The 19,306-nt window shown below is 38.5% G+C and overlaps 5 protein-coding genes across 6 annotated transcripts; 2 read left to right on the top strand and 3 right to left on the bottom strand.

Moving 5' to 3' along the window:
• Window positions 1-235: 235 nt before the first annotated feature.
• On the top strand, window positions 236-3,787 carry LOC103859042. 2 transcript variants are annotated; one of them, XM_018657013.2, is made up of 3 exons: window positions 236-890; window positions 1,155-3,390; window positions 3,479-3,787. In XM_018657013.2, the coding sequence occupies exon 2, from the start codon at window positions 1,199-1,201 to the stop codon at window positions 3,365-3,367; it is 2,169 nt and encodes a 722-aa protein (XP_018512529.1). In that variant the 5' UTR covers window positions 236-890; window positions 1,155-1,198; the 3' UTR covers window positions 3,368-3,390; window positions 3,479-3,787. The 2 variants fall into 2 exon arrangements, with proteins under 2 accessions (XP_018512529.1, XP_009134771.1); XM_009136523.3 differs by having other exon boundaries at window positions 237-890; window positions 1,143-3,390.
• Window positions 3,788-5,037: 1,250 nt separating this feature from the next.
• LOC103859041 (protein ACCELERATED CELL DEATH 6) lies at window positions 5,038-7,823 on the bottom strand. The gene is made up of 3 exons (XM_009136521.3): window positions 7,160-7,823; window positions 6,451-6,968; window positions 5,038-5,757 (listed from the first exon to the last, which is right to left on the bottom strand). The coding sequence occupies exons 1-3, from the start codon at window positions 7,746-7,748 to the stop codon at window positions 5,131-5,133; spliced, it is 1,734 nt and encodes a 577-aa protein (XP_009134769.1). The 5' UTR covers window positions 7,749-7,823; the 3' UTR covers window positions 5,038-5,130.
• Window positions 7,824-8,053: 230 nt separating this feature from the next.
• Window positions 8,054-12,100, bottom strand: LOC103859040 (flowering locus K homology domain). Its single transcript, XM_009136520.3, has 7 exons — window positions 11,873-12,100; window positions 11,015-11,678; window positions 9,619-9,865; window positions 9,226-9,374; window positions 8,848-9,126; window positions 8,550-8,747; window positions 8,054-8,434 (listed from the first exon to the last, which is right to left on the bottom strand). The coding sequence occupies exons 2-7, from the start codon at window positions 11,666-11,668 to the stop codon at window positions 8,264-8,266; spliced, it is 1,698 nt and encodes a 565-aa protein (XP_009134768.1). The 5' UTR covers window positions 11,669-11,678; window positions 11,873-12,100; the 3' UTR covers window positions 8,054-8,263.
• A 392-nt stretch (window positions 12,101-12,492) lies between these two features.
• LOC103859039 (uncharacterized protein At2g34160) lies at window positions 12,493-13,864 on the bottom strand. The gene is made up of 5 exons (XM_009136519.3): window positions 13,461-13,864; window positions 13,197-13,245; window positions 13,046-13,108; window positions 12,895-12,959; window positions 12,493-12,821 (listed from the first exon to the last, which is right to left on the bottom strand). The coding sequence occupies exons 1-5, from the start codon at window positions 13,626-13,628 to the stop codon at window positions 12,678-12,680; spliced, it is 489 nt and encodes a 162-aa protein (XP_009134767.1). The 5' UTR covers window positions 13,629-13,864; the 3' UTR covers window positions 12,493-12,677.
• Window positions 13,865-17,910: 4,046 nt separating this feature from the next.
• Window positions 17,911-18,792, top strand: LOC117132598 (glutathione S-transferase T3-like). The gene has a single exon (XM_033287325.1). It carries the CDS (start codon window positions 17,911-17,913, stop codon window positions 18,790-18,792), a length of 882 nt encoding a protein of 293 aa, XP_033143216.1.
• Window positions 18,793-19,306: the final 514 nt, after the last annotated feature.

Genomic DNA, 19,306 nt, shown 5'->3' with positions numbered 1-19,306 from the left:
TTATCTTTTCAAGAAGTAAAGAATCAAATTCTTCTTCCATTTAAACATGACAATGGGCAATGACGTATATCATAGCTATAACTTTATGCTATTTCTTATTCTTTTCCCCAATCTCAAACCCAAACATATAAAACTTGCAGTTCAAGTCATAGAATTCTTTCTTTTTTTACGATCGATGGACGAAAATAGAGATCAATTTCTTTTACATAAAAATACTCCAGTCATACCATCTGCACCAGGTGCTCTTGAAGGCTTTATAGCAAAGGCATCTTTCCTTATTTCCTCTCTGGAGACTTTCCTTGTCGAATCTTCATTCATTCTCCTAATAACTCTACAGCAAAAAAAAAAGAAAGTAAAAGCACAATACTTACTAATCATACCCAGTGTGTTAGTGAAGTTTTTAATCAAAAAAAATAAAAATCCAAAATTTCATAATTTTAGATGTGATTTAGTAAATAGTTCAACTAAAATTATAATAACGTTGATAAATCCATTTAAAATCATCTAAAAACACTCAAAATCATTCCAGAATCAAACTCTTGGGCTTTTGAATAGCTGAAAGTGGGCCTTTTTACTGGGCTGTGTCAGGACTCTGTAAACCCGTGGTGGTAAATCCGTAAATAGTAGGGAGTCGGAAGGGTATAATATAAAGCGAGAGGAAGTGAAAGAAATAAAAGAAAAAGACACAAGTATCCCTATTGTCGGAGAGAAAGGGCATCACCACCATCTTCGAAACCTAATCTCTGCCTCTTCTGCCCCTTCTGTAATTCCCAATCCCACCCTCGATTTCTCCTCCTTTTTTTTTTACCCGCCAATTTCAACTTTGTCATCTCCAACGGCTCCTTCCTCTTCTCTCGAGTTTCTGTTGATAAACCCAGATTTTGATCCTCGTGAGTTCTCTGTTTCTGAGTTAAAAAGTTTCAATTTTTTTCTTTGTTCGTTTTAGTTTTTGCTCAGTTCAGATCTTTCTGTTGGTTATCTTAGTTATGGAGTTTACACTGATAAGGATTTGGTTTATTACTCACTTCAAATTGTTTTTTTTTTCAAATCTCAATTATGTTTCGTTATATCTTTTGCTTCTTTAGTCATTTCGAGTTTGTATAATTAGACCTTGTTGTTGGCGTGTTCTCTCCTTATTACAGGTAACTGCTAAAGCAAGAGAACTAGTTGTGTCTTTTATACGAGTGTTGCTTCTGCAATGGCGAATCGTGATTTAATGCTTGGACAGAATCAATCATTGGTGCTTGGTCACAGCCACACTCTAGACCTTGCTCAAAACCACGACATGGACTTAACTCAAACTCATCACGATCACGAAATTGACTTAACACATCAACAAGACGATCACGAGCTAGGCTTAGGAGTACACAACGAAGATCAAGAAGACCATCATCATCATCATCATCACGATTACATGAATGAGAACGATCAAAAGCCTGGACACCACCACGACGACGACGATGTTGAGTTCTCCTTATCAGACAACAACCAGTTAGTACTCGGAAACAACGAGAATCTCGACTTAGCCATCGACTCAACACACGAGCTCGAGATCGACCACAACGGCGAGATGGTAATGGTCACCACTCCAGTCCAAGCACGCGCCCTCTCCGCCGAGCTAACTTACCAGCTCACTGTCGGACAAGAGTTCCCAGACGTCAAAGCCTGTCGTAGAGCGTTGAGAGACATGGCCATCGCGCTCCACTTCGAGATCCAAACGATAAAATCCGACAAAACACGCTTCACAGCTAAATGCTCCAGCGAAGGATGTCCGTGGAGAGTCCACGCAGCTAAGCTCCCCGGCGTGCCGACTTTCACCATTAGGACCATCCATGAAAGCCATACCTGCGGAGGGATAAACCATTTGGGCCACCAACAGGCCTCGGTCCAGTGGGTAGCTTCCTCAGTTGAGCAGCGGCTCCGCGAGAATCCAAACTGTAAACCGAAAGAGATTCTTGAAGAGATACATAGAGTCCACGGGATCACCTTGTCTTACAAGCAAGCGTGGCGCGGTAAAGAGAGGATCATGGCGACTATGCGTGGCTCTTTTGAAGAAGGGTATAGGCTGCTTCCACAGTACTGTGAGCAGGTCAAGAGGACTAATCCTGGAAGCATTGCTTCTGTTTACGGATCTCCAGCTGATAACTGCTTCCAGCGTCTCTTCGTCTCCTTCCACGCCTCGATTTTCGGGTTTTTAAACGCGTGCCGCCCGCTTCTCGGGCTTGACAGAACGTACCTCAAGAACAAGTACTTGGGTACGTTGCTTCTCGCTACTGGTTTTGATGGAGACGGGGCTTTGTTTCCGCTAGCGTTTGGGGTTGTGGACGAAGAGATCGATGAGAACTGGATGTGGTTCCTTTGCGAGCTTCACAACCTTCTAGAAGCCAACACCGAGAACATGCCGAGGCTCACTATACTATCCGATAGACAGAAAGGGGTAGTGGAAGGAGTGGAACAGAACTTCCCAACAGCCTTTCACGGCTTCTGCATGCGTCACTTAAGCGAAAGCTTCCGGAAGGAGTTTAACAACTCATTGTTAGTTAACTACCTTTGGGAAGCTGCTCAAGCCTTGACGGTGATTGAGTTTGAAGCTAAAGTGCTCGAAATCGAAGAGGCTTCACAAGACGCAGCGTACTGGATCAGACGTATCCCTCCGAGGCTATGGGCTACAGCTTACTTCGAAGGACAACGGTTTGGTCATTTAACAGCTAATATAGTCGAGTCTCTAAACTCGTGGATCGCTGAAGCTTCAGGACTTCCGATTATTCAGATGATGGAGTGCATCAGGAGACAGCTGATGACTTGGTTCAACGAGCGGCGCGAGACTAGCATGCAGTGGACTTCGATCCTCGTCCCAAGCGCCGAGCGCCGCGTGGCCGAGGCGCTCGAGCTCGCGAGGACCTACCAGGTCCTCAGAGCCAATGAGGCGGAGTTTGAAGTTATATCTCACGAAGGGAACAACATTGTGGATATAAGGAACAGGTGTTGTCTCTGTAGGGGATGGCAGTTGTACGGTTTGCCCTGTGCGCATGCCGTCGCGGCTCTTTTGTCTTGTAGACAGAATGTTCATAGGTTTACTGAGAGCTGTTTCACTGTGGCGACGTATAGGAAGACTTACTCTCAGACGATTCATCCTATTCCTGATAAGAGTCTTTGGAGAGAGATGTCTGAGGGAGGTGATCCGAGTGTGGGTAAAGGTGGTGTTGAGGGTGTTGTTATAAACCCGCCTAAGTCGTTGAGACCACCTGGTAGGCCGAGGAAGAGACGGGCGAGGGCTGAAGATAGAGGACGTGTTAAGAGGGTTGTGCATTGTAGCCGGTGTAACCAGACTGGCCATTTCAGAACTACTTGTGCTGCACCCATTTGATTTTGCAACAATGACAATACGCTGTAAGTTTCTTAGCTGTTTAGTAATATTAACGTTAGTGTCTTCATTGAATCCACTGATCTGATTCCTGTGTGTGTTTCTCTGTGACAGGAAGCATACTGTGAGTTACTCTGTTAAGAGTACTATAGAAGATCACATCTTTCTTGATCAGTTTCAAGATTTTAAGCGATAGATAGAAATAAACACTTGAAGAAACATTACATGTTTGTTGTTTCCTTTCTCTATTTATTTGAAATGCTCAGCTCGAGCAGATGCATAAACTCTTTTGTTTTTGTTTAATAGTTCTTGAGATAAAGTTATTATTTTCACTTATGTATTTTATTTAGGTGTGTAAGGTAAAAAGTTGATATGAGCCAACGTTTGCTTGACAATAAAACAGTAATATTTAGGTTAAGCTTTCTCTTAATCTTAAGTTTTCTTGGAAATTAAAGTTAACTATTGAAAGTTAGATTTCACAAAGGTTGGTGTCTCATATGAGCCTTTTAAATTGAAGGTAAGCTTCTTTTTAAGTTTTTGAAGATTAAAGTTGATTTTGAGATGTTAATGTATTATTCATTATATATGACAATTTTTTTATAAATATACAACTTAATGAGAAAAAACTGTTATAAAAATGAAAACTTTAAAATAACATGATTAAATGAAAAAAAACTTATAGAGGTGTATTCGATTTAGAATTTTAAATGATTTGATTTTTAGTAAATTTTAAAATGATTTTAGGTGAATTAAAAGTTTATCATAAACTTTGTTAAACTACTTATATTTAAAACTATAAGATTTAGGTATTAAATTCTTTTTAACCAAAAAACTCTACCAATAATTTTAACCCCCCCCCCCAATTTAAAAAAAAAAAACCAGAACAGTAAATTTCAAAGTAGTTTATCAAACTAGGTGTCTTGCCCGCATATGCGGGCTTAATCGTTTTACAAATATTTATTAGTTTATTTTTTATTAATTCAAAAACCATCATAATAACTTATTATTTATGTTTTCAAAAAAATTAAATCAAACATATATATATATGACAAAAATCTAATTAAATATATATGTTTAATTAAAATTTATTAAAAATAACATTGACTTTAACCACTGAATTTATTATAATTTTTTTATAGTTTATTTTTAAATTTTATAATTGAAAAATATGTTCTAAGATAACAACACAATATATAAGAATTATCTTATTTTTAAAAAAGTTAATATTATTAATAAAAATTCGTTTTTGGTTATATAATTAATTATATATAAAATTCATTAAGGGTAATATAGATATTAATCGCTCTAACTTTTAACGTGAGAGCTCGATTCCAAAAATTTACTTCGCAAAGAATAGTATAGTTAATTAAATTTTATTAAATATAACATTGACTTTAACCACTGAATTTATTATAATTGTTTTATAGTTTATTTTTAAATTTTATAATTGAAAAATATGTTTTAAGATAACAACACAATATATAAGAATTATCTTATTTTCAAAAAAGTTAATATTATTAATTAAAATTCGTTTTTGATTATATAATTAATTATTTATAAAATTCATTAAAGGTATTATAGATATTAACCGCTCTAACTTTTAACGTGAGAGCTCGATTCCAAAAATTTACCTCGCAAATAATAGTATAGATAACAAATTCAGTAACATTATATTTAAATAACAGTATATTTATTATTTTAATAAAAATCATCTCAAATTACAAGTAAAATATTCTAATCAATTTCTAACAATGGTTGGTTACACATCAGTCACAAACAAAAATATGAACCATTGAGTTTCTAAAGACTAGTTTCCTAAAAAACCGGCGAGGTCGTTCAAGACCACGGACATAGCTGCCTCGTGGATCAATAAACCAGTAGAAGAAACAGTGCAACACAAAGAGACCAACCATCAAGAAAGGCACGATGGCTAATTCTCTACACTTGGAAGAAATGAGATACATCCCTGACACAAAAGCAGAGGCCATTGCGATCAGCGACACAACCATTAGCAAAGTGGACATGTAGAGCAAAGCTGAGCGTGCGCGAAACATGTCTCTCGAAGCATAGAACAAGAGGTAGACTGTGGCTACCGAGAAGATAAAGGCGATTGTGTCAAACACCAAGAAACATGTGAAAGCTACTTCTTCACTCAATACAGGTGTACCGTCTGGTTTATAACCGCCGGGTAGTTGGAATGCCGCGGCAAATGCTACGGTTGCGACAAGAACCGCGACAAAAAGATGAACCTCGTACATTGCACAGTCATGTCTTGCGTTGCTTTCTTCAACATCTGCTTTTTCTTGCTTCTTTGTGTCTATGTTCTGTTGCTGAGACGGTTGTTTGTAGTATCTTTGCAGTGCATAGTATGCCACCGCCACTTTAAAACTTATCTGAAAAAGAAACGAAATGATGACACATCGGTTAAGAGAGGCCTATGAGTTCGGTTTAGTTTGGGTCATCCAATATTTTGCCAAATTGAACCGAACAAAAACTTGATTTGGTTCGATAATCAATTAGTTTGATTTTTTTAAAAAAAAATTATTACACTAAACTGAAATTTTCAATTTTCGGTTCAATTTTAGGCTAATTTGGTTAAAATATTGAGTAGTTTCAATTTAATTTAGTTAGTTCAATTTTTATTTTGAATATGATTTTGGTCTGATTTGGTATAGTCAGTATAATTTGGTCATAATTATTTTACAAACAAAATGTGAAAACCAAATACTAAACAAAATTTATTTTTAAAAAAAATTACAAAATCAAACTATTAAGTAACTGAACTCTCACAAAAAAAAACGAATTTCGGTTCAGTGAGTTTTGTTTGGTTAATCTGCAGGGCCCAAAACAACAGGAACTTAAAAACCGCACTAACCGATTATTATTACTAAACAGAACCAAAAAACAAAATATTTTTAAAAATTGCAAAACAGAACCAAACTATTAACCCAACTCTAACAGAAAAAATGAATTTTGGTTCGGTTTGGTTTGATTTCCGCAGGGCTCGTGAACAACAGGAACTTGATAAAATACTATTGATAAAATACTATGCTCAGCACACATAAAAAGAGGTAATTCAATGTTACCTCTTGCTTCTGAGAATAAAAGAGCTCAGCAGCTGTTAAATGATTACGGTTCATAGCAAGCTTATCCACTCGCTTGTTACGCAAGAACAGCACCAGAATCGTGTGACATTTGTAAACAACCGAGAGATGGAGAGGCGTGTTTCCATCTACGTCGCTTTCATTCAACAAATGAAGAGAGATCTCAGGCATATCTAGAATACATTGAATGATTCCTCGTTGTCCTGATATGACAGCACAGTGAAGAGATGTTCTTCCTTTACCATCAACTATTTCCCAAACATAAGGACAGCTACCAACAAGCTCTCTATATGCATCAGTTTGACCAGTAGATGCCGCAAGATGAAGCGGACATTGTCCTTCCTTGTCTGATATATAAGCAGCTGAGCTATCTTGCTGAAGCAAAAGTTGAGTTATCTCGATTTTTTCTAGCCATACTGAATAATGAAGAGGTGTCCATCCGATAACATCGACTTCTTTGGTCATTTCCGACCTTGTCTCCATCAGTTTTTTCAAGAAATCTAACCAAAACAACAACAAAAATCAATAGAGAAAGAAATATTAATGCATAAATAAAGTCTCACATCATTAATTGAGAAAATAATTAACTAATATATAAGAGAAAAAAAAATCCATTACATACACTTATACCCAATTGATTTTAAGATGAAAGTCCATGATAAATTCGAATGTAACAAGAAAGAAATTTCACCTTTAGTGACAATGTCAGAACCCACAGCAGCATGCAGAGCATTCATACCTTTAGGCCCTTTACCAGAAACCAAAGGAAATCTTTCCACAATATGACCAGCAACGTCGAAAAGCCCTCTCTCAATAGCTAAGTACAAAGGAGATTCGTTGTTGCTATTGACCATATCTAGCAATCCTGTGTCTAGTTCAACTAGGAGCTTAGCTACATCGCCATGTCCATTCTTTAATGCAACATGTAACGCTGTATCCTTCTGCTTATTAGTAATTCTCAATAGCTGCTTGGTGGTTACTCCCAGGTTCTCGATATCTGAAGCAACTTCATTGACAAGAAGTTGTAAGATTTGAAAGGATCCTACACTAGCAGCAACGTGTAGAGGTGTGTCTCCGTTGTTGTTTTCTCTAAGGAGGAGGGATGGGCACAGGTCAAGTATGGCGGCAGAGAAATCACGCCTTTGATGCTTAGCTGCAATGTGAAGAAGGTTGTTGTTATGTGGCGTTACCTTATTGAAATCTGAATGGTGCAACTTGGAAAGATCAAGGAAACTAGTATCTCCTTTAGCTGCAGCTTTGAGCAATCTCCAGTCCATCATGGGTTTGCACCAAACACAAATTTATAAAGCCTCAAGATTTTTTTTTTTTTTTTTGATCAAACGCCTCAAGAATTTATCTTAAGATCTAATGAAGTAATATAATTTCTACAAAAATCTGCAAGTAAATAGGAGGAGTTCTTGGAGAAAAAGGAGAGCTGTTTGTTTAGTCTTCAAGCGTATGGAGGGGAGAAGAAAGGTCATCTAGTCTTCTAAACTTGTGTCATACGTCAAGGTTTGACTCATCAAGTCTTCCTAAAATTGTTTGATAGCTGATTTTGTCTTACGTCAATGTTTGTGAAACTGGAGATTTGAAATTTTGTTCTAGATCAAATTAATAAAGACAATAGTGAATGGTACACAACACCATGTCTGGAAAACAAATGATAACTGATTTCAAGAACCAGGGTGCTTGCTAATAAAAACATTACTTGATTAGGTATCATCTAGTGTTCTCTCACTCTTGCTCGACACAAGTAAAACATTCTAAACAAAAGTAACTTGATAATGATCCTTGATCAGTAACCATAGCCTGAGCTGTAATCCGTAGCGTATCCTCCAGGCGGGTTCGTTGGAGCCGCTGCATAGACTGAGCCATGTGTTGCGTAAGGGTTATAGCCTTGCTGCTCTGGTGCTACTACAGTTTGCGGTTGTGCTGGTGCCGGCGCTCCAGCTTCAGCCATGAAGTTCTGTCATCAACACAATCAACTGTCAGAACTCAAATCTACAAAAGTGTATATGGCTGCAGAGTTAAGCCACTATCCTATTGTACTATCGTTGAGAAATCTGAGAATAATGGTGTACCTGGATAAGCTGAATAGCGGTTTGGACTTGTGAGCCAGTTCCGCTAACCTCAACGGTCATTTCACCAGGTACTCCTCTGGTTTCCTGAATGGTTACTGTTGCGCCACTAAGACGTCGAGTGTAGCTTATGTTGGAACCTGATGTCCCAATCACTGCATCTGCGTAAGACAGTTGAATCTGCAATTGCTGCGTAACTTGCTGAAAAGACAAAACATAAAAATTCCAACCAGTCAGATTCCGTGAAGAGGCTAAAAACACATCACAACATGTGCCATGTGGAAGAGATGGGGAAGAATACCTGAGCGGCCATAGGTGGGGCGGCTGATACATGCACATTCATAGGAGGCTCCCTTCCATAAGCAGATATACCTTGATGAGGCTGTTTCTCCATTGGAGGTTGACGCATCTCAGGAGGAGGATAGTAACTATCATGTCTTGGAGGTTGTTGCTGCATGTACGGAGGTGGGTTGTGACCATAGCCAGGACCCCCACCACCACTTGGGGGATGGCCTTGAGGTGGACCCCAGGCCTGGTGTGGTGGCGGCATATGATCCATCTGGCGAGTTGGCTTTTGCATCTGTTTCAAAAGCAGAGTAAGCTCAGTAAGGAGAGAAGTCGATACATGCTATGCAATTGATAAACAATGCCAAAGATCCGATGGAGAAAATAAGCTCACCTGGCTTTCAAAATATGGGATGATGCTACGATCAACCAGAAACTTTCTGAGATGTGATGCAATCAGCTCCAAGGATTTATGAACACTTGTTGGTTCCCCCACAACTTCAACAACCCTATCGTCTTGAAGAGCAAAAACAGGCAAATCCTCTACAAAAAGTCCACATAACAAACCTCGGTAAGAACTACCATTAAACAAGGAATTAACGAACCACACCAAAAAAAAAAAGCCAATCTGAAATAGATAAACATAGAATCACTAGAGAGATTTAAATCAGGTTTTCAACTGGTTCATGTTATTTCTATCAACTAAGCATGTGCCACCAGTGCATTGAAACCAAAAGCACCGAGCAGAAAACATGATTTCAGTATGTAAAATGTGAAGAGAAGGAACCTGATCCGAGGACTCTCACTATGCAACCAGCTGCTTCTTGAATGGCTTTAACTGTAGCTCCCTGTTTTCCAATCAAACTCCCAGCCTGAGATGCTGGAACCAGTAATCTTGTTGAAACCTTTGTAGGCGGAGGGGCCTGAGAAGCTTCACCATCCAGACCATCAACTATCCGCATGTGGACTCTCAGAAGGCCATCCATAGAAGGAGGTAGAGATGATTCGGGCTCTTCTTTTCCAGAAACCATAACCTGCCAACAAAGAGGAAACAAGTAGACAACATCAGCAAACAACATAAAACATTCCACAAACAGCGATCTTAGTCTCTATACCAATTATCCATTTTGGTGCCATCATTCTCAAAGCATAAAGAAAATTCCAAAGAAGTACAGACTCGTATGCACTTTGACTAGTTATGATCTTCATTTCAAGTTTTTTACCCATGGTAATTAGTTTATCGCCTTTAAGATGCCCATAGCATCCAATATCAATCTTCTAGACTTATAGAAGCTTTTCATAGAACCACAACCTCTTTCATGCAATCTAAAACTTCTCTTTACTTAATTGTTGCCTAATCAATAATTTCATCTTCCACATTTTGTTACATCCCGTTTAAGCAGGTCCTTGCATGCTGCAGAAAGTCTGCAGCAAGACATCAACCATCCAGGTACTGAAGTTACCATAAAGAACGCAGAGCTTCACGGCACTGAGATTTATACAAGAAGAACCTTGGCTACTCAGATAAACTTATCAGCACTTTGTAGTGCCTCAAGGCTGACTTCCTGCAATCTGGCTTTGGTTCTTCATTTAACGATGGTTGATTTGTTGCCATAAAACTTGCAAGATGAAACCTGCACAGATTCATGGTGATCACAGCAATAAAGGGAACCTTACTCACACCTAATCAACTTCGTTGAGTATCTTCATCCTTTCACTTGAAGGAAATGGTAACCAGGCCTGCTGATTACTATACCCGATTTAAGCCTAATTTACTTACTAAGGTGGTATCTCTTGATGCACTACATTCTTCAACACATTTTCAGCAGCTCCAAACCTTATCAATCAGCCAAACTACAACTTCTGGATGACTTTATTATTAACTTAGAGTGTCCCGTTTCTTCTGTTTACTTACATCTTTATTAAGATTAATGGAAAAGTATGTTCAAATGTTGTCTATTCAACCAAAATTTCATGGCCTTTTAATTTTTTCAACAGAAGCTATCGCCTAAAATTCCCAAATCAGTGAATTATAGGGACAAATAGTGTTATCTTCTACTATAATAGTTTACTTATAATTAGGATTTTAGTTTTGTTTCAAGCGCATAATTTACTAATTGCTTAAAGTTATATAGCATGAAATGTAAGGCACAGGAAAAAAAAAAAAGGACGTAGAGACTCACAGCTCTCTCGGTTGTGCCTGGAGGACCATCAAGAATCTTTATACGAGCTCTTGTCTCCTCCACTATCTTCTTAATGACATCACCCTTGCGACCAATGATGCTACCCACTTTCTGAGCAGGAACCAACATACGGAACACCGTCTCTCCCGGCCATCCAGGCCACCTCTTCTCCTCACCTCCAGCTGTTGCATCTCCTTCAGGCTCTGACTTCTCTAAATCCTCAACACGCTCAGGAACTCCTTCCTCACCTTCACCTTCACCTTCACCTTGCACTTCATCACCATCCTGATCTCCTGCCTCTCCTTCCACCTGATACTCAGCCTGGTCTTGCAACTGATACTCCTCCTGATCTTGCGGCTGATACTGCAGCTCATCCCGCGGCTGGTCTTGGACTTCTTCACTAACCTGGTCCTCCTGCACGTGGAAGTCATTGTACTCTAACTGACCAGCGAACTCCTGAGGCTCAAAACCCGGATCTTGAACCTCGTACTGCTCCGGTTCAAGAACCGGATCTTGAACCTGGTACGGTTGGTGACCGAGAGTCTCATCATGGACCTGGTACTGTAACCCGTTATGGACCTCATCCAACCCATGCTCTGGAACCTCGTCTCCATTGTTTGCGACGAAATTTTGCTGATCCTCAGCTTCAGCCATGACTACAGCACTGAATTTAAAAAAAAAAAATCAGAATACACACACGCAAATTAGTAAGCCTAGCTTCTACTCACACATAGAAACAAACTGCGTGAAACGGGAACCTAGAAAAATTCGATTAGAGCACTAGACTTTACGAACCCTAGAATTGCCAATTGAGAGAGGCGAGAATTACAGAGCAGAGATAAGACGGTGTGTACTTACGTGGTATCGGTAGAACCTTCGACGGGATTAGAGAGTAAACCGGAAACTCGCTTTGAACGAGGTGCGGCGGAGAAAGAGAGAGAGCGGGTGAGAGATTCCGGCGGTTATGGAGGCGCTGGTGAATTATCTTAAAGTTGAGATCCAGGAGTATTCAACTTCTATTTTATTGCACTTCACACCTTCTGAATTCGATAACTCTCTAATTTTGACGAAAGTTTCTTGAGTAATCAGACCCACTCACGGAATATGGGGCCATGATTATAACTGTAGACCCAATATTATGGGCCTTTGGTCTCTTCGGCCTATTATGACTTTGTGTGTTGCTATTTAATTTTCTCTATTGCTTGCAAAAATATTTGTTTTTAATAATTTTCCTGTTTTGGTACTTCTTTAATATAAAATCTAAAATAACATTATATATTATATGGATATTGCAAATATTTAAAATATCATTTACAGTTTTTTGTCAAAAAAATCAAATTTTGAGAAATTCATATAATGTTTAATTTTAATTCTTATTATGTTTTATATTTTTAGTTAGATCCCATCTCTGTATGATTGCTTGTCACGAAACAGCTACCATCATTTTACTTATTATATTCCACTAAGAAAATGAAAAGAATCAAATCACTGGAATGTTTTGAGAAAAAAAATCATATATTTCTCGTACTAACAACTACTATCATATCTAGAGTATTATGTTCGTTCGATATGTCACACAAAATGAAACAAAAACAACAATGCACAATAAAAGAGTGATATCGCGATCTTTCTCTGTGGTGTGTTTTCTGAGACAGGCTCCGTCCTAGGCCTCGGTGGCTGCAGCTTCTTCTTGTGCTTCAATAGCCGCGTCGGTCTCAGCTTTAGCTACCTCCTCGGGGGTTTTGCCGTTGGTCACAGGTGGCACCAAAGAGTCAAACTTGTCTGATTTGCCCAACACAATCTCAATCTGCAGCAACAACACCCATATAAGAATGTAAAATTAACAAGTCACAAGTTCTTTAAAGGAGATGTACACTCGCCTTTGCCTTCTGAACCATCCTTCCTTTAGTCTCGTCTTTCATTCCCACAGTAGATGTCAACACTTCTGAACAAAAGATTAAAACAGTTTCTTGAATCAGACGAAAGCATTTTTTTTCTTAGTTCATAAAAAGAGAGAATCTCTGTACTTACTCTTCTCTATAGCTAATCCATTGTTCTTCAAGATCTCGGAGATCGTTACCACAGTTGTGATCGCTATGAACAAACCACACAGTTCAAATAAGATCACACAAAGAGAAAGATCTTGTAAATAATCCTAAGTAAATACTTAAAAAATCTATACCCATTCCAAGTGCAGAGAGTTCGACCTCGTTGTGTTGCTGCATGTACCTCTACACATCAAACAATAAAGAATCAAACGCACAAGATCGCATTCAGATTAGGAATACGAACAAACACTTGGTGTGCAGAGATCGAAGATCAATCATGAATCCTTACGACTACAACAAGATCTAGCAAGCAAAACTCAACTCTGTAACAATCTACAATCAAGCGGATCTCACGCTTCCGTAATCGAATCGTATATCAGATGAGAGATTTGACACACCTTGGCGAGATTAACGTAGAAGAACAATGGTTTCTTCGTGTTGGAGACTTGGATCCTGTTCTTCTTGTGACTCTCGGCGGTGGCCTTCACTGACGACGGCACGAGAACGATGTTTCTCTCCGGTGCCGTGAGCGGTGCCGGAGCCGGTGTTGCTACTTCCATCGCCATCTTCTTTCTTCGATCACTCTCTTCTCTCTCTCTCTCGTTCGCGGGAAACGTTCTCTCTGATCGTTTCGGTTCGTTACTCGGGGAATTAGAAAACCGTTACGACGCGTAACGGTTTATATAGCACCCGGTGCGTTTCTCGTAAGGCCAATAGAAATTAACCACGTGTTCGTCTGTGAGTGGTTTGTTGACCGAGTAAGAGCGAAAAACGGATTGGTTGATCTCGTTTCAACTATTATTCAATTACGAGATTACCCCGAGCTTTGTAAGGTTAGCGGATGTGCCAACCTAAATGGGCCAACAATATGCTAACCTAAATGGGCCTGAGGTTCTTTTAGTATCTACTTTCACGTATGTTGTTACAAACAGTATGTGCGTACAAAAACTTTCACTTTTGAGTTTTGAACGATAAAGATTCAGATGGGAAGTGTTATTAACTGCATTACAAAGACAGAGACTCCAACTAAATTGGATTTTCCGGACTATAATCAAATCATATTGATATATTATACATAACATTATTGAGTGTGAATGATTTGGTTATACTTATACACTTACATTCATTCATGTTTGACGAGTCAGTGAACATCCATCGTGTCTTTGTTTATCACAGTCTCCATTCTCCAACGTCAATGGAAAAGAGATGGTCCACTCCGTATCCACAATACACAGACCAATCTCGTCGGTTGTTATCAGTTTAATAGGCAATATGTTATTCGGGACCATTTGTTTGGACCAACCCACCGATTTGTCTTTTGTTTTATGTTTTCCTATCAATTTTGCCGCCAAAGGATAACATGATTTTGAGTTGCGACGTGGGTGACGGGTCCTACGTTTTTCCTAATTCAACGTGGACGTCATTTATCAAAAAGTTTTTTTCTAATTAAAATTTCAAACAGTTGAAATAAACTCATTTTGTAAAAAGTTTTGTTATTATGAGCATTGAAATAATTAAATTAAGAGCACATATAAGCATACGTGTGTACATTATAATAGACTAGTATGGTCTGTGCGTATCAATTCGCACCATACTATATTCAAAAACAACACTTTAATAAAGCTGCGAATTTAAATAGAGTAACGAGGGAAAGCATGAACTACTCTTGAAGTTTGAACTGGAAAAGGCAAGAAGCATTTTTAAGCTTTTTTCTTTTACGTTATTAAATGAAATACGTAACTTAACAAGATTCGAATGTTTTTTTCCTCTCATTTTTTTATTCGAATGATTTTTGTGTCACTCTTATAGTATGTACGATTCTCATACATGGAACAAATTCAAACAGGCAGTGCAGTTTAGTTAAGTAGCCATATCACGTTTGTCGAGAGGTCGTTATTATCAAAACGAGTAACTTGTCGCATTGGTATTTATGGTCCTTATAAATGAGGTATTTGTCATATTGGTATTCAATCTTGTGACTGTAAAGGCCGTGTGATGGTTACTGAATACTGGTTACTGATTAGTTTGAATTCCTTTTTTTTCGTGTTAGTTTGAAGTTGCTTCTAAGTTCTAGTAGATCTGAATGCTAAACAAAACACATTTTTAATGTGATTGTTTACTAACCAAACTCAAACTAACTGGTGAGAAGTTGATTGCTGAATGTGATTTTTGTTTACATCTCAAGTATTAGATTTCTATTGGTAATTAAAAATTATATTTCAAACTTCACCATAGTAAATTCATTTGTGATAATAATATAATTGACAAATTAAACTGAAAAACACTTCACGATATGATATAAATTTTATGTTTATTAGTATAATATGTATGGTCAATCTAAGGTAGTCATTTAAAATTAGCAAACTATACATATAGACTAGTCACTGTTTTCTTAACCAAACACAGTTTTTAGATAATTTCAAAAAAGAAAATTAAACTTTAAGAATTCAAAATAATACAAAAAGTTTTGGATCAAAATGAGAAACATTCTAGTTCTAGGGAATGTATATATTAACTAATAACTATACATTTTAAAAGAAAAGGGGAAATAATTTACTGAACAAGGAAACAATGTCTAGTAGGAGTAGTACATTTTCAATATTTAGTAGATAGAAGAAAATTTAAAGTCATGCAAAGCGCCAATAAATTCCAAATTGTTTTTTCAGAAAGAATATAATTAAAATTTTCAAAATCCCAATAAATAACCAAATCAGCTTAACAAATCAAACATAACTCAAAATAGTCACCTCCCAAAAAAAAAATCTTCCTTTTTTTCTCTCTCTCGAGAGGGAGACAAGTTTGGTCTGGACATAAAGACATTCATTTCAAATTTGTCTGCAAAACTCTCACGGGCAATCGGAGAGAGAGAGAGGAGACAAGACAGAGGTGGTGGTGCACAAGAATCCTTCCCTCATCCCCCTACACAAGTCTTGTAAGAACAATCTCTCTCCCATTATCAATTTATAAAAATTGTACACAAAATCTCAAGAATCTCCTCTGTTTTTTTCCATATATATTTCAAAAGTGTACATTTTTATTGTAAAAAATCGAATCTTTCTCCATCTGGGGTTGTTAATGCGTGTTGGTGGGTTTCACATTTTGAATTGTTCTTCTGTGACTCAAAAATGTTCTAACTTTGAACCAATTCTTGTTCCTTACAATCTAATTTTGAAAAAGCTATAAACTTTATAAAGATTGAGATTTTGGCGTATATAATCTGAGATTTTACAAATTTGAATCTGTGTAATAAAAAAAAAGACTCTTTTTTGTTTTTGTTTTTGTTTTCGTGGATGATACAAAAGGCTATAAGGGCAACATTATCAGGGTCGTTAGCTTAAGTCCTTAGGGATTAAAAGATTTAATTTAAATCAAAATTCCTTTAAATTCGGTGGGACGCGTCCGTTTCGTCGTTAGCTAACATATTTTTTTTTTGTCCTTAGGTGATACGTGTCGGGGAGAGATAGGTTGAAGGGTTTTGTTATGGAAAAATCAAATTGGGATCCAGATCGACATTTCGCGTCTCTCTCTTGTTCTCTCTGGCGGCGATCGAAACGGAGATTTTGCTCTCACCGTCGCATCTCCTCCGTGACCGTTGTCCCGTCGACGAACCTCCTTCCAAGTCGTCTCCGTCGACGAATCTCCTCCCACGTCGTCTCTTCTCGACCAATCTCCTCCCAAGTCGTCTCCTCTCGACGGCACATCTCCTTCGTCACCGTTGTCCAGATCAACGAACCTCCTCCCAAGTCGTCTCCGTCGACGATTCTCCTCCCACGTCGTCTCTTCTCGACGAATCTCCTCCCAAGTCGTCTCCTCTCGACGGATTTCATCCCGAGGCATCTCTCTGCGATTGGAAGGTGAAAGGGTATGTGTTCCTCCTCCTTCTGATTTGCATGTATATGGTTTATGTTTTCGATCTACTTTGGACGGGGTTTGCATGTATTTAGACTTACGGAACTGAAATGATTGATTGTTGTTTATAGATTTAGGGATGTCGTATCATATATGTGTGAAAGGGTATGTGTGATTGATTGTTGTTTATCTCATGAAACTGAGATGTTTGTTTACATGTTTGCGAGGTTATTAGGTGAGGTGAGGTTCGACCACCAGGATTGTATTAGCAAGGAGATCGAAGAGAAACAACCATTTCCTCCACAATTTAAGGTTAAATTTTTTCTCATCATCTCGAATGTAATGTAGTTGGTATAACAGTGAAAACGTTTTCTTTCTATGTTTTCATTGCGACCAAAGCGTTTTCTTTCTCCGTTTTGTTTGCGACCAAAGCGTTTTCTTTCTATGTATTGTTTGTGATCAAAGCGCTTTCTTTCTATCTCGCTGAAAGTTTTGATTGTCACCAAGGCTAGTTTGCTAGGTACTTAATGCACTTGTACTTAGATGAATTGTTGGTTGTGTTAATGTTGCTCTTAATAAGATGTACTTTTGTAGTTAGGTCATTATGGTAGTTAATGAACTAGTTTGTTAGGTACTTCACACTCTTGAATGGTAGTTGAAGAACTAGTTTGTCTAGTTTTCTTTCTCTGTTTTGTTTGCGACCGGAGAAGGCTTATTGTATACTAGTTAAAGCATATAGTTTGTTTGCAAGGCCACACTTTATTGGTAGTCTCGAGTCCGTTTTGATTGTGACCAAAGCACTTGTACTTAGGTAATTTTATGGTTGTGTAATGTGAAGTTACTGAGATGTACTTTTGTAGTTAGGTCATTATGGTAGTTTTAATTACCATTTTCCACTATTTAACCCTCCTTTCACCTTCATCTTCTTTATCTTTTCTCTGCTATAACTCTGTCACATTCCTTTTTCTATTCTCTTTTCACTGCTATCTTCTTCATTCTATGGATCCAAGGAATCCGTATAGCCAGTCTGCTGGTTATACGGGCCTTCTTTACAGTCAACACGAAAGTGTAAATGATGGAAACTCTCCTTATGAGAGTTTTCCTTCTGGGTCTTCACAGTTCCCCCAGTTCAGTTCTCAACAGGGTGAGGCTCCAACGCCACCCGCACAGCCACCCGTAGAGCGGGGGAGGAGACACAAATGGACCCCGGCCGAAGACGAGATGCTGATCAGTGCCTGGTTAAATACCTCGAAGGACGCTATTGTAGGGAATAACCAAAAATCAGGCACTTTCTGGAAACGAGTTGGAGATTATTTCTTCGCAGCTCTTTCTGGTGGAGAGAGTGTTGAAAGTAGCGAGCATGTCCACTACAAGCAGAGGTGGCACAAAATCAGCAATGACACTTCCAAGTTTTGTGGTGCATATGCGGCTGCAGAGAGACAGATATCTAGTGGTCAGCATGAGAACGATGTACTGAAGGTGGCCCATGAAATATTCTTCGCAGACCAAGGGTCCAAATTCACACTGGAGCATGCTTGGTGTGTGTTGAGGTATGAGCAGAAATGGCTCAACCTCAACAACACAAAAGCTTCTGAAAGTTCAAAGAGGAAAACCGTTGAGTCAGATTTCCAAACTTCAACAACAAGTGTTGGTGAAGAAGAGATACGCCCTGAAGGTGTAAAGGCTGCAAAAGCTAAACGTAATGGAAATGGGAAGTCTGTTGATTACTATACGACGGTACTTGAACTGAGGAAGGTGGATTTGGATAGGAAAGAAAAACTCCAGAAGCTAGCCATCTTAGACACTCTCCTAGCAAAACCCGAACCACTCACTGAGGCTGAAGAAACAGCCAAAAACAAGCTCCTCGCCAAATATATTTAGAGAAATATCTCCTTTGTGTGTTTTCTGTCAGTTTACTTTGTATGTTTATGTTTTTAACGGAACAGCCGTCCCGGTTGCTTTGTACTGGAACCTTTATCAATTAATCTATTATGTTTACTTGCAAACTTGTTCTTTACTTGCTTGTATGATGTTTACTTGCTCGTATGTACTTGCAAACCTTTATCAATTAATCTATTATGTTTACTTGCAAACGTCTAACTTTTATCTTGTAATTTTTTGTAGTTCTCGGATTACAAATGGGTCTTGATTACAGCTACTCACAACCTTCACAGGATGAGACGTTTGGTGGGGCAGAGACGGACAGTGACTACAATGAAGTCGAATCTCTCATTCAGCAAGACCAAGCTCAGTTACGCGAAGCTCTCATTCACCAACAGGAAACTCTCGTTGAGCAAGACCAAGCCCCTGCGTTTGTGTACCCTCCGCAGCCGGAGGTTGAATTCGGATTTCCACAGATCTGCTACTGTGGAAGTGAACCGAAGATTGCTACGTC

This window comes from Brassica rapa, chromosome A03 (assembly GCF_000309985.2).
Source record: "Brassica rapa cultivar Chiifu-401-42 chromosome A03, CAAS_Brap_v3.01, whole genome shotgun sequence".
Classification (NCBI taxonomy): domain Eukaryota; kingdom Viridiplantae; phylum Streptophyta; class Magnoliopsida; order Brassicales; family Brassicaceae; genus Brassica; species Brassica rapa.
The sequence above is the reverse complement of the archived record's forward strand: the minus strand, read 5'-3'. Positions and strand labels throughout refer to the sequence as shown.

Coding starts and splice junctions, on each gene's coding strand:
- LOC103859042 (XM_018657013.2), top strand. CDS start 1,199: ATGGCGAATCGTGATTTAATGCTTGGACAGAATCAATCATTGGTGCTT.
- LOC103859041 (XM_009136521.3), bottom strand. CDS start 7,748: ATGATGGACTGGAGATTGCTCAAAGCTGCAGCTAAAGGAGATACTAGT. Junction 6,969..7,159: donor TTCTGACATTGTCACTAAAG/GTGAAATTTCTT, acceptor TGTTTTGGTTAG/ATTTCTTGAAAAAACTGATG. Junction 5,758..6,450: donor TTTATTCTCAGAAGCAAGAG/GTAACATTGAAT, acceptor TTTCTTTTTCAG/ATAAGTTTTAAAGTGGCGGT.
- LOC103859040 (XM_009136520.3), bottom strand. CDS start 11,668: ATGGCTGAAGCTGAGGATCAGCAAAATTTCGTCGCAAACAATGGAGAC. Junction 9,127..9,225: donor TCCCATATTTTGAAAGCCAG/GTGAGCTTATTT, acceptor CTTTTGAAACAG/ATGCAAAAGCCAACTCGCCA. Junction 8,435..8,549: donor CCGCTATTCAGCTTATCCAG/GTACACCATTAT, acceptor TGTTGATGACAG/AACTTCATGGCTGAAGCTGG.
- LOC103859039 (XM_009136519.3), bottom strand. CDS start 13,628: ATGGCGATGGAAGTAGCAACACCGGCTCCGGCACCGCTCACGGCACCG. Junction 12,960..13,045: donor TGGATTAGCTATAGAGAAGA/GTAAGTACAGAG, acceptor TCTTTTGTTCAG/AAGTGTTGACATCTACTGTG. Junction 12,822..12,894: donor GGATGGTTCAGAAGGCAAAG/GCGAGTGTACAT, acceptor TTGTTGCTGCAG/ATTGAGATTGTGTTGGGCAA.
- LOC117132598 (XM_033287325.1), top strand. CDS start 17,911: ATGGATCCAAGGAATCCGTATAGCCAGTCTGCTGGTTATACGGGCCTT.